This window comes from Benincasa hispida, chromosome 3 (genome assembly GCF_027475165.1).
Source record: "Benincasa hispida cultivar pf3 chromosome 3, pf3_genome.v1.1, whole genome shotgun sequence".
Lineage (NCBI taxonomy): Eukaryota > Viridiplantae > Streptophyta > Magnoliopsida > Cucurbitales > Cucurbitaceae > Benincasa > Benincasa hispida.
In genome coordinates this window covers 20,763,897-20,779,186 of record NC_143480.1, presented here as the reverse complement: position 1 = coordinate 20,779,186, position 15,290 = coordinate 20,763,897, and the positions used below count along the sequence as shown (strand labels likewise).

General features: G+C 33.0%; 1 protein-coding gene across 3 annotated transcripts; it reads left to right on the top strand.

Annotated features, from left to right (window-relative positions):
• The first annotated feature begins 8,181 nt into the window (after positions 1 to 8,181).
• Positions 8,182 to 11,000, top strand: LOC120073832 (FAD-dependent oxidoreductase family protein). 3 transcript variants are annotated; one of them, XM_039026705.2, is made up of 3 exons: positions 8,182 to 9,315; positions 9,408 to 9,811; positions 10,075 to 11,000. In XM_039026705.2, exons 1-2 carry the CDS (start codon positions 8,355 to 8,357, stop codon positions 9,785 to 9,787), a joined length of 1,341 nt encoding a protein of 446 aa, XP_038882633.1. In that variant the 5' UTR covers positions 8,182 to 8,354; the 3' UTR covers positions 9,788 to 9,811; positions 10,075 to 11,000. The 3 variants fall into 3 exon arrangements, with proteins under 3 accessions (XP_038882633.1, XP_038882632.1, XP_038882631.1); XM_039026704.2 differs by having other exon boundaries at positions 10,027 to 11,000; XM_039026703.2 differs by lacking the exon at positions 10,075 to 11,000 and having other exon boundaries at positions 9,408 to 9,964.
• Positions 11,001 to 15,290: the final 4,290 nt, after the last annotated feature.

Genomic DNA, 15,290 nt, shown 5'->3' with positions numbered 1-15,290 from the left:
AGTGGACCCCATCTTCTTGTCGGTTCTTTTATCCGATTCAACCGTAGGTTCATAACTAAGTTCATCATTTTAACAATTAATTTAAGGACGTTTGCTCAAAGTTAATATGTTTGAGTTAAACAAATTTTGTAGATTAAATTCATTGATAAATACAAAAAAAATCAAGATGAAAAAAAATAGAGATATTTCATAAATTAAAAACTTCAATAATATTTATTATCCAAGTTGGAGTTGTTTTTTAATACAACTTCTTAAGTTGGTGGACCAAACGTCCCTCCTTATATTATAACTATAAAATTAACCTATTTATAATTATAATTATGAAAAAATATGTTGAAGTGAAAATCTCTAGTACTTTTGTGAGTTTTTTAAATGATGGTGATGTAATTATTTTTATGTATGTTTGAAATCTTAAGCTTGTTGAGTCTGAGGAATTAAACTATGAGGTTTAGATAATATGAATTTAAGAAAACTGTGTTTTGAATGTACATTTTGGAAGTCTGAGTTTAAAAAGCCTATTTCGAAGTACAGACTTAATAAGTCTAGGAATGAAGTGCAGATTTATAAATCTTGAATTTGTGAAATATTTTCTTGTACTTAATTAATGGTTAGATTTTAGATTAGTTCAAATTTGTCATCTTAATCATTTTAATATAGTTAAATTAAAAATAACCTACAAATTTAGAAGAATATATATACATATTTTTAATTTTGAAATAGAGATGCGACTAAAATTATAATTTTATTTAATTTATTATTTTAATAATTTGGTATTTTGATTTACGAGGTTTTGAGATAAAACTTCGTAGACTTTTGTCACTTTAACTAATTTAAAAATGATTAATTTTTTTACCATAACATGCTAACTTCAAATTAAAATAAACTAGTATTTTTAGTCTTAAATTCAATATTGAAACACTATAATTTTTTTATCAAATTATATTTGAGGAAAAAAATCATAAATTTTTAGTTTTAATTTTTATTTGGTCGCTAAGTTGTTTCCAACATTTTAATCCTTTACGTTTAAAAAAGAATTATAAATCTTCGAACTAGTTAAATTGACCAACAAAAAAATGAAAATGTTAAATTAAATTAGAGTTTTCTATACACATAGCCTAAATAAATATATCTGATTATACAATTGCAATCTAATGAGCATTATTTTACACAAAAATATAGCTCAATTTACTTTTTTTTAGCTCTGAGCTTGCAAAAGAAGTTTTATGTTGTCATGAACTTTCCAAAAAAAAGTTTTCTTTTCAAAATCTATATATACACGTAAGGAAAAAATCTCCAAAAATTCAAACAATATATTCGATGTATATTTACATTTTTTTAGTATATTTGTAAATACGCAAAAAAAAAAAAGAACATGGTCTATGTGATGCATTTATATTTGCTATAATATTACTTATATATTCAACATATACTTAAGATCTCAATAGATAGGTGATCGATTTTTAGCTAAAAAATAGAAAATAAATTGAATCTCATAAAATGAAGGAAACATTAATTTTGGACAAATAAATAAAGAGAAAGAACTAAAAAATCAATCTAATGATTATAATTTTTTTAAAAAAAAAAACTCCAAAAGAAAAAAAAATTTAAAAAAAGTATTTAAAAAAAATTATTGGAATTAAACTAAAGGCATCTTTAGAATTATTAAAGAAAAAAAAGTTGGTCGGTGGGGTTGCCGAAAGTGGTGATTAGAGATGGTCAGTAACCGTCATTAGAGGTGTTGTCTGAAAGTTGGCCGACAAACTTTCTAGATTAAATTAGGAAAAAAAATACTCACGAGTTGAATAGTATTTACTATTCAAACCCATAGGAAAATGACGTAGGAAGCAAAATTCCCAGATCCTTGTTGCAAACAAGGATTGGACTTAGAATAGGAAGCAAACTTTCTAGATCCTTGTTGTAAACAAGGGTTGACTTAGGATGCCTAACTCATCCAATCTCAATCGTATTCTTGAAACAAACACTTCTTAAAGGTATTGGAAACTTTTCTATGTATTTTTTTTTAATACAACAATTATAGAATAGAAGATTGAACCTTTGATCTTTTAGTCAAAATGTATGTCAATACCACCGAACTAAACTCACATCGGCAAATTCATCTATATGTTGATTACATTGAGATTTTGACTATTTGGACTAACACAATACTTGTTAACCAAGCACCCAACTAATTTTTTTTTAAAGACTAGAAGAGATAAGAGCGACCTATTTCTTGTTAAAAACAGCTAACGCATTCAAAGACTTAGTGGCAAGTGTACCCTTTGTCCATTCAGGAAGAGTATTTTTCTTAGAGTTTTCTTTCAAAAATTAGTTTAAATTTTACAAAATATTTTTCTAATTAAATTTTCTCATAAAAAAACTATTTTTACCCTTAAATATTAAAATTTAAAATATTATAGAGAGTTTTCTATCCCTCATATGTGATGATTGTTATGTATTACTTAATTATGTAAATGATTTTAATGATGTTTCTTGAGGTAAAATAAATGGTAACAATGATACCAATTGTATATATAATCATAAATTATATAATGTATTTTTTTTCATCCATAAACTACCGCATCAATTTTTATATATTATTTTTAACGAACTATTTTTAAATGTTTTGTAAAATCAAAGGCTCTTTAAATAAATTTTAAAATTCAAAGGTAAATCAGAAAAATTAATGTCTACCTCACAGCTCAAGGCATTTGGCATAATTTAACATAAAAAAATAAATTTGTACATAAATTCCGAAATGTGTGCCACACTATTTTAATAAATTAAACTAGAATGGCTATGTTTTATTATTTATTTATTTTATTTTTATTATTTATTTATTTTAATTTTTTGAGAAACTAGACTTTAATCTAATGGTTTAGGTTAGACATAAGGTCTCTCACTTGAACTTTTAGTAAAACTTGTCGAACTTAAATATAGTTAGAAAAAAAATTCTTTTAAGAAAATTAAGATTTAAATAAATCTATTATAATATTCTAAAAAATAGATTCTACTAGTTCTTTTAATTTTATATAGATGATGGAATACGAAAAGAGAGAGAGAGAGAGAAAGAGAATAATTTTAGATTAACATTCTCTTAAAATTTACTCATACTAAATATATTTTTTTTAAAAATGGAATACATGGGAAACAAAGTTCAAATTTTTTTAAAGTCTCGACAATTTATTTTGAAGAATGCATCCTAATAAAATTAAAAGATGGTTTTTTTATTTAAAAAAAGGAAGAAAAAAAAAGATGAGTTATATTATTATAAATGAAGTTATATATTTAAGGAAAATAGTGAAAGAGATAAGCATGGGAAGGCCACGTCATGTGAATCGCTAGCTGTAACGCAATTACTTTATGGTGATTAAGCCATATGTGATTGGGTGAGAGGCTATGAGTAGGAGGAGCCATAATGGACCTATTTATGAGTGTTGATTCACATATATTTTTGCACAAATCTCTATACATTTATTTTTCTAACTTTTTCCCTTTCATATTAATAATTAACCAATTCTTTTTCAATTTTTTCACAAACATTATTTAATTGAGCTATTAAATTTATTTTAACTTTTTAATGATCAAATACATCCATTTCCAATTGTAGTATGTTATAATTACACCTACTAATACAAACCTAGATAATTAGATTTTTTTTTTCTTTTTTTAATAGAAGATGATTAGAAATTTTTTATTATACCCTTCATTTAGTTACAAATCGATTATAAACACATAAGTATCGTTTTCAAATATAGGAAAATGAATCTTATAAATATAATAGAATTTCATTGTTTATCTATGATGACTGTGATAGACTATTATCTGTATTTACCATGATAGACAAGATATAAAAATAAAACCATTATTAAATTAGATTTTAAAGGTTAACATCAATGTTTTGAAATTAATTTAACATTAATAAATTCAAGCATAACGACCATTAAATAAGTGGGTAGTTAAAGAATATCACATTTTTTCTCTGATGTGAGGAAAAAAAAAACCTGAAATTTTGTTTATTTTTATTATTTTTTTTAAAAGGAGATAATGACATCTCCATTATTGACTATACATAAAATCTCTTATTGTATGATAGAAGGAGAAAAAGGCTTCAATGCAAAACATAAGAAGATATTCAATTTAGACAATGATCTCCACTAATGCAATTTCCCTTTTAACTAAGAGGGTTCATTAATTGATTGCTATAAGAACCTAATCAATAAGTCTCCCACTAGCAAACCCAACTTGGTGTTAATTCAACTAAATATATCCATATATTATGCATGCAATTTGGAAATCTTCCCTTTTATTATTATAAACTTTGGAGTTGTAAGGCATTATTTTGTCACATATATACATATAATATTTTCCTTTAAGTTGCTTTTAACATTTTTTTTTTAAAAAAAATTAATGCATAACTTTAAATCTTGTTTGTTTAATAGAGTTTGTGGTGGGTGAATAATTAAGTAACATTTTCTACTTCATCTTTTATATATATATATATATTGTTCTTTATGTATTAAAATGAATGTTAGTAGTCATTAATAAGTAGGGGTAAGTAGGGTAGCTAATTGGAGATCACGCCTAATAATTTAAATTTAGGTAAAAGTTTGATGAAAACGCACTTTTATAAAGGAAAGTCTAAGCTTATGATTAATTAGGATATATGTATGAATGTTAAGATAGGAGGATGGGGTTTTTATTTCCCAATTGTGATCTCTTTTTGCCTCATCTCTCCTCCAAACATGGGGGCCTTTTTCCACATCATCAATCCAATCAAGGCTGCATTAGCTAGAGATTACCAATATTTTGCAAGTTAAAAATATAACTTAGTTAACTTAATCAGTCTATCATACGATTTATAAGGATGTACATGGAATAGGTAGAGACGTTCAATTTATTCTTCATTCTTGTAAAAATTGTTCATCTATCCTCTTAAGTTAAAAATATAACTTAGCCAACTTAGTCAGTTCATCATACGATTTATAAGGATGTGCATGGAATTGGTGGAGATGTTCAATTTATTCTTCATTCTTGTAAAAATTGTTCATCTTAAAGTAATATGGTTGAGATTCCATCCAAGAAATTTGAGAGCATCAAAATTACTGATGGGTAATTATTTTATGGCTATATATCTATATATCTATATATATATATATAATTAATTAAACAATTTCTTTTGATTTTTTCTATAAATTAAATAGTTACCCTTTTTCATGAAATTGTCATTCAATATTGGTCAATTCCTCGTAAAGAATCTCTAATAAAATAGACTTTTTTAAATTCTAATAACATAACATATCAAATTAACTAATTATCTCTCATCCAGTCCAAATCTTTAACAATAGAGAGTATCCATTACGAAGAACCTTTTAGGAGGTTACGAGTAACCTTAAACCAACTTTGTTTGTATGAGCCTGTTAAATAAGAGGAAGATTCATAATATATAAGTAAAGACACCTAAGATTCATGGTATATAAGTAAGGACACTTAGCTTCAATGGTATAAAGTCGTTTTGGATGAAAACAAAAGCAAAACCATGAAGTTATGCCTAGACAAAAATCATACCATTGTGAAAGTAAATTAGAGGATCCATTATCCGTAACACATCCACTTATTTCTCTACACCAAAATATAAGTAAACCAACCAACTATATAAAAATAAATACCAAAAAAGAGAGAGGGAAAGGCAAGCCAAGTAGGTGTTGGGCTTGAAAAACAAAGCTTTCATTCCATGAATTAAAACTCCCCCAACCCATCGAATGCACATTGAGAAAGTGGAAATTGGAATTGTCAAAAAGAGTAGTGGTTGGTCCCTAATATATAATGTACTGCCCTTTTCTTTTCTCTTCTCTTCTCTTCTACTGTCCACTCATTAGGTGGTAGCAAGTCACCATCTGATTTGCATTAATTTTTCAGGACAATGTCCAAATTAAAGACCCCAAAACTTATAATATTAGCACAACACTAAAGATTTTTGAAGAGTCGTCAAACTTCAAAAGCAAACAAATAAAGCAACAAGAACAATTATCTTCGTCAGTATAGAACTTTTAAGTGAAAAACTAAAAACAAAATTACGGGAATTATGTTTAAAGGAGACATAACCACAAATAAAGTGGAAGAGTTATGTCTAAAGATGTGTTGGAGAATTGGCTATCCTAATTGATAAAGGTATTGTTTAGAATGATTATTTTTGTTTGTGTGTGTGAAATGTGAATGAAGGCAAACAAATGGTGTCTCTGCCTTCCAACTCTCAATCCTTTTGTCTTCTTCCTCTCCTCTGACTACTCTTCTGAATTGCTGCCTTTACTGGCTCTCTCCACTTTTTGTTAGCCTTTGTTCCCCATTTAGCTTTCAATTATTGATTCTCAATCTCCTTTCCAACTTCAATATTATCTTTTCTTTACTCACCTCTTCCTTCTCCTTTAAATATATATAGGTATAAATATTTAGGTTGGATTTCAGGAATTTTGAGGACTTTCATTGTTTATGTTCAAGTACTTCTAATAAGAATTTCATTATTTTATGCTCGAATTGGACAAAAGTTTCTATTTAATTGATCTCTTATATATGTATAATATATATATGTCTAATTTAATACTTGTATGACACAATGATAATTATGTATTAAATGAGCAAGCAAGGAGTAATGACCTACTTGAAAAATATGCTTCTGTATACTTTGATGCTTAAATTAGTATGAGTAATGATAGTGTTAGCATACCTCAAAAATGGGATTGTTCCACTTGTGAAGTATGATACAATGAAAGGTCTACCATCTCTATGACTTAATTGGCTTAAGTTTATCTTGACCCATGGTCTATGTCAAGTAAATTCATAACAAGTTTAGTTTTGTTCTTGAGTTATTCATGAAATTGATGAAATGAATTATTAAACACAAAACTAAAAAAAGTTTAAGGACCTATTACATGAACGTTATAAACTATTACTTTAGAGATTCTTACAGCTGAGAAAGCGGATTCAAAGATTTTTGTGTTGAAATCACACCGAAGTTGTTGTTGGAAATGACTTTTGGGCTTAGGTCCATAGCAAAAGTTAGGCAGTGGGAGAGCTTTATCCCACATTGAAAAATTTGACAATGTCTAAAGGTATAAATACCAAGGTACGCTAGATGTGATTCTAAAGTGTGTTAATGGTAGAAGTATAACTTTTTTACCACATGCACGCATCGGATTAGCACTGCCACGATTGAATGCTACTCCTACGAATTGATGGTCCGATGATTTGCTATCTCTTCCCTTTCTTATTATTACTAAAAGAAAAACTTGATTTTAGATTAAAAAAAAAAAAATTAGAGACCGGATTTCAAAATATAAAATTTTTCTAAAAGAACTATTCAAGACATAAAACTAAATAGACATTATTTTAAAATTATATAAGTACATATGTGTGTATATATGCCCTGTAGATTGTTTGGAGTATTAAAACAAAATCTCAATCATTCTTCTTATCTTCCACCAGATTCTTTTTATAAGTTACATGTTAATTTAGAATAATGCAATTAAAATTTCAAAGTACAAATCCACCTTTTAAACTTTTTATCTTCTTGAAAAACATTCCAAAACAACATTGGAAAACAAAATTTAAAAACATTTACTACAAAAAAAAAAAATAAATAAATAAAAACAGAGGAAATAAGCGACATGATTGTGTGGGGAAAAGCATCCCACTCACCACCAATCCCCTATTTGGATAGGAAGAGTTCTTATGCTAACAATTCAAATTGGATTTTAACACTAAAAGTTGGATTTTAATAGAAAATAAAGTGAATTTTAGCCTTTTGGTATTTGAAGATTATTTAAAGATTCAATCCATTATTGACTATATATTTTCTAATTTTATTACCATTCCAAATATATATATATATTACGATGTTTTGCTAATTGCTACAAAGTGTTCATGTTAATATATACATTTTTTAATGCTCAATTTTCAAATATCGCCATGAGCACTTTTAGCCTTCCATGCTATATATGTAAATTTCTACTGAATCGTATATAACTTTTTTTTCCTTTTTTTCAAAATTACCTTCTTGTTGATGATGATCTTTTCATATTACATTTTTTTTTTTCTTTTAATTTCAAATTGATCAATCTGTCAAGTTTAATAATTCAATTTTTTTTGCTCCGATATGACAGTCAGCATGACATAGATATAATTATTCTGTTGAGATCAGAATGTTCCGACCTCTTAGTTGTTATACTAAAAAAGAACATGCTTATCAAGGAAGGGCTTTAGAAAGGAGTTTCGGTTTGGGTTGTTTTGGGCCTTCAAAGAAGGGCTTCTGAGATTCCCTTTGGGCCGAAACCTGGCCCAAGTTCTGGACCCTACTCTTCATGAGTGGACCACACGTCGGCCCAAAAAAAGAATTTGGGAGGGAAGTATCGGCAGAAATGGCAGGGACACTATCGGTTTCATCGTTCTCTCCATTTCTTCGTTACATCCCAAACTCTCGACCTTCCACTGTCACATTGATTCGATCCTCCTCTTCTCCGGTGACACCGCCTACGTCCATGGATACTCCCCGGGAAACCAAGAAAGTAGTCGTTTGCGGTGGCGGAGTGATCGGAGTCTGCTCTGCGTACTTTTTAGCCAAGAAAGGGGCGGCAGTTACTCTCGTCGAGAAATCTGCAGTCGCTTGCGCCGCCTCGGGTAAGGCCGGCGGCTTCCTCGCCCTCGATTGGTGCGATGGTGGCCCCGTATCCACCCTTGCGCGCGCAAGCTTTAATCTCCACCGCTCGCTCTCACAGGAGCTCGATGGCCCTAAACAGTACGGCTACAGAGCCCTAACGACTCTCAGCCTTACGATTTCAGAATCGCAGAACCCTCCCACTCCCTTTACCTCCACCTCCAAATCCACCGGCGATTCCGTCGTGCCTTCGTGGGTTGACGGTCCAGTTCGGAATACGAGAACGATCGGAAACACCGAAACAACGGCGCAAGTTCACCCACAGCTCTTCACTCGGACACTCATATCGAATGCAATCGAAAAGTACGGCGTGGAGGTTTTGATCGGGAAATTGGAGAGGATTACGTTGGAGGGTGGCAGATTTGAATCGGCGGTGCTGGAGGACGGCCGAGTAATTAACGCTGATGCGGTGGTTCTGGCGTTAGGACCATGGTCTGGGAAGTTCGAGCAGCTATCGTCGCTGTTCAGAGTGTATGGCCTGAAAGCACACAGCATAATTTTGGAACCTAAGGAGCCGGAAGCCATAACCCCGCATGCTCTGTTTCTAGGTTACTATCCGGCTCAGGGTGGAAAGCCTTTAGACCCAGAGGTGTATCCTCGTCCCACTGGTGAGCTAGTTTTCTGCTTTTGTATTTTTAATACATATTGTTTTGTGGGATTCTGATTTTGAATGTAAATGGGTTTTGATGTTGGTGGGCAGGGGAGGTATATTTGTGCGGGATGTCGGCGGTGGCGGAAGTGCCGGAGGATCCAGAGGAGATTACGGCCAATCCAGAATCGATAAGCGTTCTAAAGAGAGTAGCGAAGACTGTGTCAAGCCGATTGGGGGAAGGAGAGGCGGAATTGAAGGCGGAACAGGCTTGCTTCTTGCCGTGTACGGATGATGATTTGCCGGTGATCGGGAAGCTTCCGTCGGTGAGTGGGTGTTATGTGGCGACTGGACACAGTTGTTGGGGAATTTTGAATGGGCCTGCAACTGGAGCGGCCATGGCTGAGCTTATTTTGGATGGAGAATCAGCAATTGTTGATCTTAGTCGGTTCAGCCCCGCCAGGTTTGTCGGACGAAGAAGAAACCGTTGATAAATTTAAATGGGGAACGAACAGGTTTGGTTTCTGACAGATGGATAAATCTCTGTGAAGCTTTTAAAATTTTCCTTTTTAGTTTCATAGAATGCACGTTCTAATTATGTATGGAATCACTTTCATATAAAAATATTGATGTTTGCAATGTAAAATTAAAAAGGAAATTACTTTGAAGTGATTCGTTTGATACTGCCCTTGATTAAAGTTTTCAATAAAAGATTTTTTTATTTTTGAAGGATAAATTCATTAAACCTAAACCAAATTACTGCCACTCTCAATTATAGCAAAGGAGATCCAAGAGGGAATATTATCCCCCCAAAAACAACAACCAGACTCTTCCAAAGAAAAGAAGAAGCATAGATGCTCAAAAAAGGATACAAAGCGGGTGGGGGAAACCGCTTTAGCAGCCCAGTGTGCGGTTGAGTTGCAGGAGCGAGAACACTTGGAGAATTGAATATTCCCCAAGGCAGGAGCAATGTGTAAAACATTACAAGCCACAGATTTTATGTTCGATATATCTGAGTTAATATCCTTCAGAGAAGTGATCGCCTCAGCCACAAGCGAAATGGGGATCTCACCTCGATAAGATATCAAAGCTTGCAGACTCTTCTCTATAGCTTTCATCTCCAGCACCTTAACCTTCCAAACTCTATTAATCTTGAGGAAGCCGACACCAACCAGAGATCCGGTAGAGTCACCCCTCCAACACCCAGCTCCCGAACCAACTGGCGTCAGTGTTCATTTTCCAACCAAAGAGGGGTGGAATCCAATGATCATGACTCGACGAGCTATCCAGCTTCGGCCCACTGAGACAAACGATTCTTGGTGGAGTGTTCACGAAAGCTGATACTGAATGCGCCCTTATAGATATGAAGCCCACGAAAGCCCCCGGGCCTGACAGGACTCGTGCTCTCTTTTTCCAACACTTACGGGATATTGTGGGTAATGATTTATCTCGCGTTTGTCTTAGTATCTTGAAGGGGTTAAACCGTACTTTTATTGTTCTCATCCTCAAAGTGAAGAGTCTAAGAGATTGTCTGAAATTAGGCCAATAAGCCTTTTTAATGTTGTGTATAAGTTGATCTCGAAGGCCTTGGCGAACCTTTTGAAAAGGATAATTAATGAAATTCAGACGAGTTTGGTAGGTGGAAGGAGAATGAAATCCGGAGAAATTCTCTTCCATCGGATGCCGAAACCATTCTAAAATGAACTTTAATAACCAATCATTTTCATGAACTTTAATATAATATTAGTAAGTTGAATTGGTTTTAAGTGATAGAATTGTGTTTTGGGATGATATCATTTTCAAACTTGTAATAACTTGAGAGGTAACTAGACCATCCATTTATTTTAATTCTTCTTTTTTAATATATCTAAAAATTAAATCGATCTATAGTAGCAATTTAACTGAAATTTCTCTACCCAAAATAAATAAATAAATAAAAGAACAAGAAAAAAAAATCTAATTCTAGTATATCCCATCAAATTAACTTTTCAAATACCAACTTAAAAGAATAAGGATTTATGCGAAATAAATAATAATACTTTTTTTTAGATAATAATAATACCAATCTTCTTGAATAATAATAATTCAAATATAACAATTAATTTCCATAAAATTTTCCTTTAGCATATAAATATAGGGAAATTTGTATGGATGATTTATTTTTTTGCTTCAAAATGTCAAATGACCCATTTCTAAAAAATAATGTCAATTGACTCTCTGTTGACATCATCGTCATACCAAATTACGTAAATTTTTCTTACACCAGCCTCACGAGGTAAATCTCGCTCTCGTCTAATTTAATACTCTTGCTCTCGCTTGAAATTCCCTTGTTTGATGTGATTGCTCGTCAGTGTACGAATGATTTACAATTTTCACAACGAAAGTTTCAAATCAAATCAATAATACCTAAATACAATACAATGGTGATTTCTTTAAACTCTAAGCTCCATTTCAGCGGTGATTACTTCTCTAGTTTTTTACGATATTTTGTTGGACGGAGATTTTTTGAACATGGATTTCCAAGACGAGACTTTTTCATAATGGATCAGGTTTTTCATAAAGGTGTTTCAATATTTTGAGTCTGTTTAAATATTTTTGTTGTGTTATTTCTGGAAATGTAGCATTACGAAATTTGTATTGGGAGAGTGTGGGCGAGAAATGGAATGAGAGTGAGAAAGAACAAGAGTAAGAGAGAGAGTGAGATTTTGAGAGAGAGCGAGATTAAGAGAGAAAGTGTGATTAAGAGAGAGCGAGAGTGCACTTCAATTGCTTGTACAACTTAATGACAAATGTTCTCTTGCTTTGTAGGATGACAGAAAAGTATCTACTTATTCGATATGGAGGTGATTGGGATGAGAATGTAGGTTCGTATATTGGGGGACAATTAACAGGAATCATTGTGTCTTATACATTGAAGTATGAAGAACTTAAATCTCACATTTACAGGGTTACAAATGTCAGTTTTTCAATGTTTGATCTTATACTGAAAGTTAAATATAAGCTTGAATATGAAGCCCCCCAACAATACATAAGGAATTATGATGATGTTCGCTTCCTTCTTTTCCGAAAAGAGCTTAATAGACTTCAGTTAGCTGTAACGTTGAAATCGAATCAGGAGGAAAATATTATGACGGGGTTTGGAAATGTGAGTTATGATGATACGACTGTGGACAGACAATACGAGGAATCATATCAGTTTCGTCGGGAAGAGGATGATATTTCATTGTCTACCAACACTGTACCATCCACATTATCACTAGACAACGACTGCACTAATCCAGCAAGAATGAATTCAGAATTGGGCGGTACTTCAGTTGTTGGTAATGAGAGACCATCTAGATTCGATTATATGGATTATGCTCATCCAGAGCAAAGTTGTGGTCCTTCAATGGATGTGAATGAGCAACCAACAAGATTGAATGAAATGGATCGTAATCATGGAGATCTGCGTCGTTCTATAGCAGCTTCAGTGGTTCCACCATCTTTATCTTCAAGTCATAGGACAGAGTTGATTATGCCTGGCACCTCTTCATCTAGGACAGAGAACGTTGAAGTTGGTCAACTATTTTTTAGCAAAAAGGACTTGAAAATGAGATTATCTATTCTGTCCATCAACAAAAATTTTGAATTTAAGGCAATGAGGTCAACCAAATCTTTGTTCACTATCAAATGTATTGGGGAGACATGTAAATGGAGCCTTCGTGCAGTCAAAATGAAAGAGTCTGATATATTCAAGATCACAAAGTACTGCATGTCGCATACATGTTCCATTGGAATTCTGAATCACGACCATAGACAAGCAAATGCTATGGTTGTTGGTCAGTTGATTAAAGATAAGTTCACGGGAATAGGACGTATTTATAAACCTTGTCATATTGTTGAGGATATGAGGAGAGATTATGGCGTGAACATAAGTTATGATAAAGCGTGACGTGCAAGGGAAGCCGTGTATGATCTCACTAGAGGCACTCTAGAATACCCATACTTCATACTACAAGCTTATGGAGAAGCATTAAAAATAGAGAATCTGGGTACAGTCTTTGAGATCGAACTTGAAGATAAGGTGCATTTCATGAAGGAAATCGAATCCGAGATTTCCATGAGCAGCGGAAATAAGATCATTCCAAATTACAATCATGAATGAACAATACAAATTACAATCGTACAGAAACATACGGTTATACAATTAATACAGAAATTACAGCATGAAAACTCAAATGAACAAAGAGAAAACTCTACGAACATTTGAAGATGCGTCTCCACGCTCCTTTGCGCATGACCGCTCGAACAACAACAACCTCAAACGCTCGATCTACATGACCTCAACACAGCACGAACACTTCGTGCTCGTCCTCAACGATCGCCTCGGTCACAAACTTTTTAGCAACACAAACGGCCTCCACAGAACCTCGGAGGTGTCGAGTTGAGTATGACACCACCAACAAGGGTACCTTGGTATTCTCAATGTGAGAATCCAGATGATGGGCTCTGTTCGGACTTGTAATGAGGCAGACGAAAGAGGAAACATCGATCGTGTACACGACTGGACAAGTGGGAGATGACGGAGACCTATCTATAGGTCGATGCCCAATCGTTTAGCTAAAGATATCCGGTCATCTAGCAAAATCTATGCGATCGTTTAGCTCGGTGTCTGTCGCCTCAAACGCTACACGATCGTTTACTTTGGGCAAGCGATCGTCTAGCAAAAGCTATGCAATCGTTTGGTAAATACTGTACAATCGTTTAGCTCGCCACTGCACGATCGTTTAGCTCGTCCAAGTTGTCGTTTAGTAAATCTGTATTTACTTGACAACTCCGTGAGATCCTTTTTTACGAGAGAGAAATCTCAAAAAAAAACTTTTTATTAAAACTTACTAAAATTAGGAAAACCATTTTTCTTTTATCTCACGGTTACTAAGAAAATCCAATAACCACCCACTCAATTGGTTATTAAAGAAAAAAAATTTAATTATCCAATAATTAATATTATTATAAATATAAATGATAACCAACTTATCATTCTATATTTATAACCTATAGTTTTAATATTTCATTTCATAAAACATATAAATCATAGTTCTTTTTCTATTCCATGGTACTTAATGTAAATCTCATTTACATCAATCCTCCACTAGATGTATCTCAAACATTATACCGATTATATCATATATAATCAAAATACCTCTTGTCAATTTGAACATTTCAATCAACACCAAGAGCTAATTCTCAACTGAATCCATTGAGCTACCAAGGGGACCTCATAGACCTGTCGTTCAAAGCTCCAACGGTACGTTAATAACTGACTAAACTCTTTAGTCACATGATCCACCATCCGTTAACCGTCAGACACTCCACAAAAGACTGACAGCTGAACTCTCCTTACCACAGATATATTATGTGTCCATCTTAACCAATCAGCAGTGCGACAACCTTTCACAGATCGCTCATAAGTACAGCTGGACCAATAACCGTTATGCCTCTATAGTTACATCTAACTCCTTAAGTACCACTGATCCCTCTAATGAACATAAGTCATAGTCCTACTATGACTGAGTCTTCTCTTCCAAAGAGAAGTTATGGCCACTATGTTCAAGTCCCGGAATCAGCTCTTAAGGGAGCAATCTCTCTACTTATCCCTGCTTCGGAAAATGAGTGAATTTCATCTTGTGGATTAAGTTCCTAGCTCCCAGATCAGACAAGTCTTTAAAAAGGTAGGCATGTTGAGTTAGCAATCTGGCCACTTTCACCCATACTAATCAAAGGACCGCCCTCAAAGATAGGAGTTCCCAAAACACTCAGGATTGAGGTCGTGTCACTTGTGGTCGTTTAGGTGAGATGCAAGTCTCTAGTATCAACGGCGTTATATACAAAGTCTAGTCATCTCGTGGTCTAGGTCTTATACAAACTCTTTGTATAGGATACCCCCGCTCGCACGTCTCCACATGAATGGTCATGATCTACCATCTGTAGTAGTTTACAACACTTGTAAACCTC

Coding starts and splice junctions, on each gene's coding strand:
- LOC120073832 (XM_039026705.2), top strand. CDS start 8,355: ATGAGTGGACCACACGTCGGCCCAAAAAAAGAATTTGGGAGGGAAGTA. Junction 9,316..9,407: donor GGTGTATCCTCGTCCCACTG/GTGAGCTAGTTT, acceptor GTTGGTGGGCAG/GGGAGGTATATTTGTGCGGG.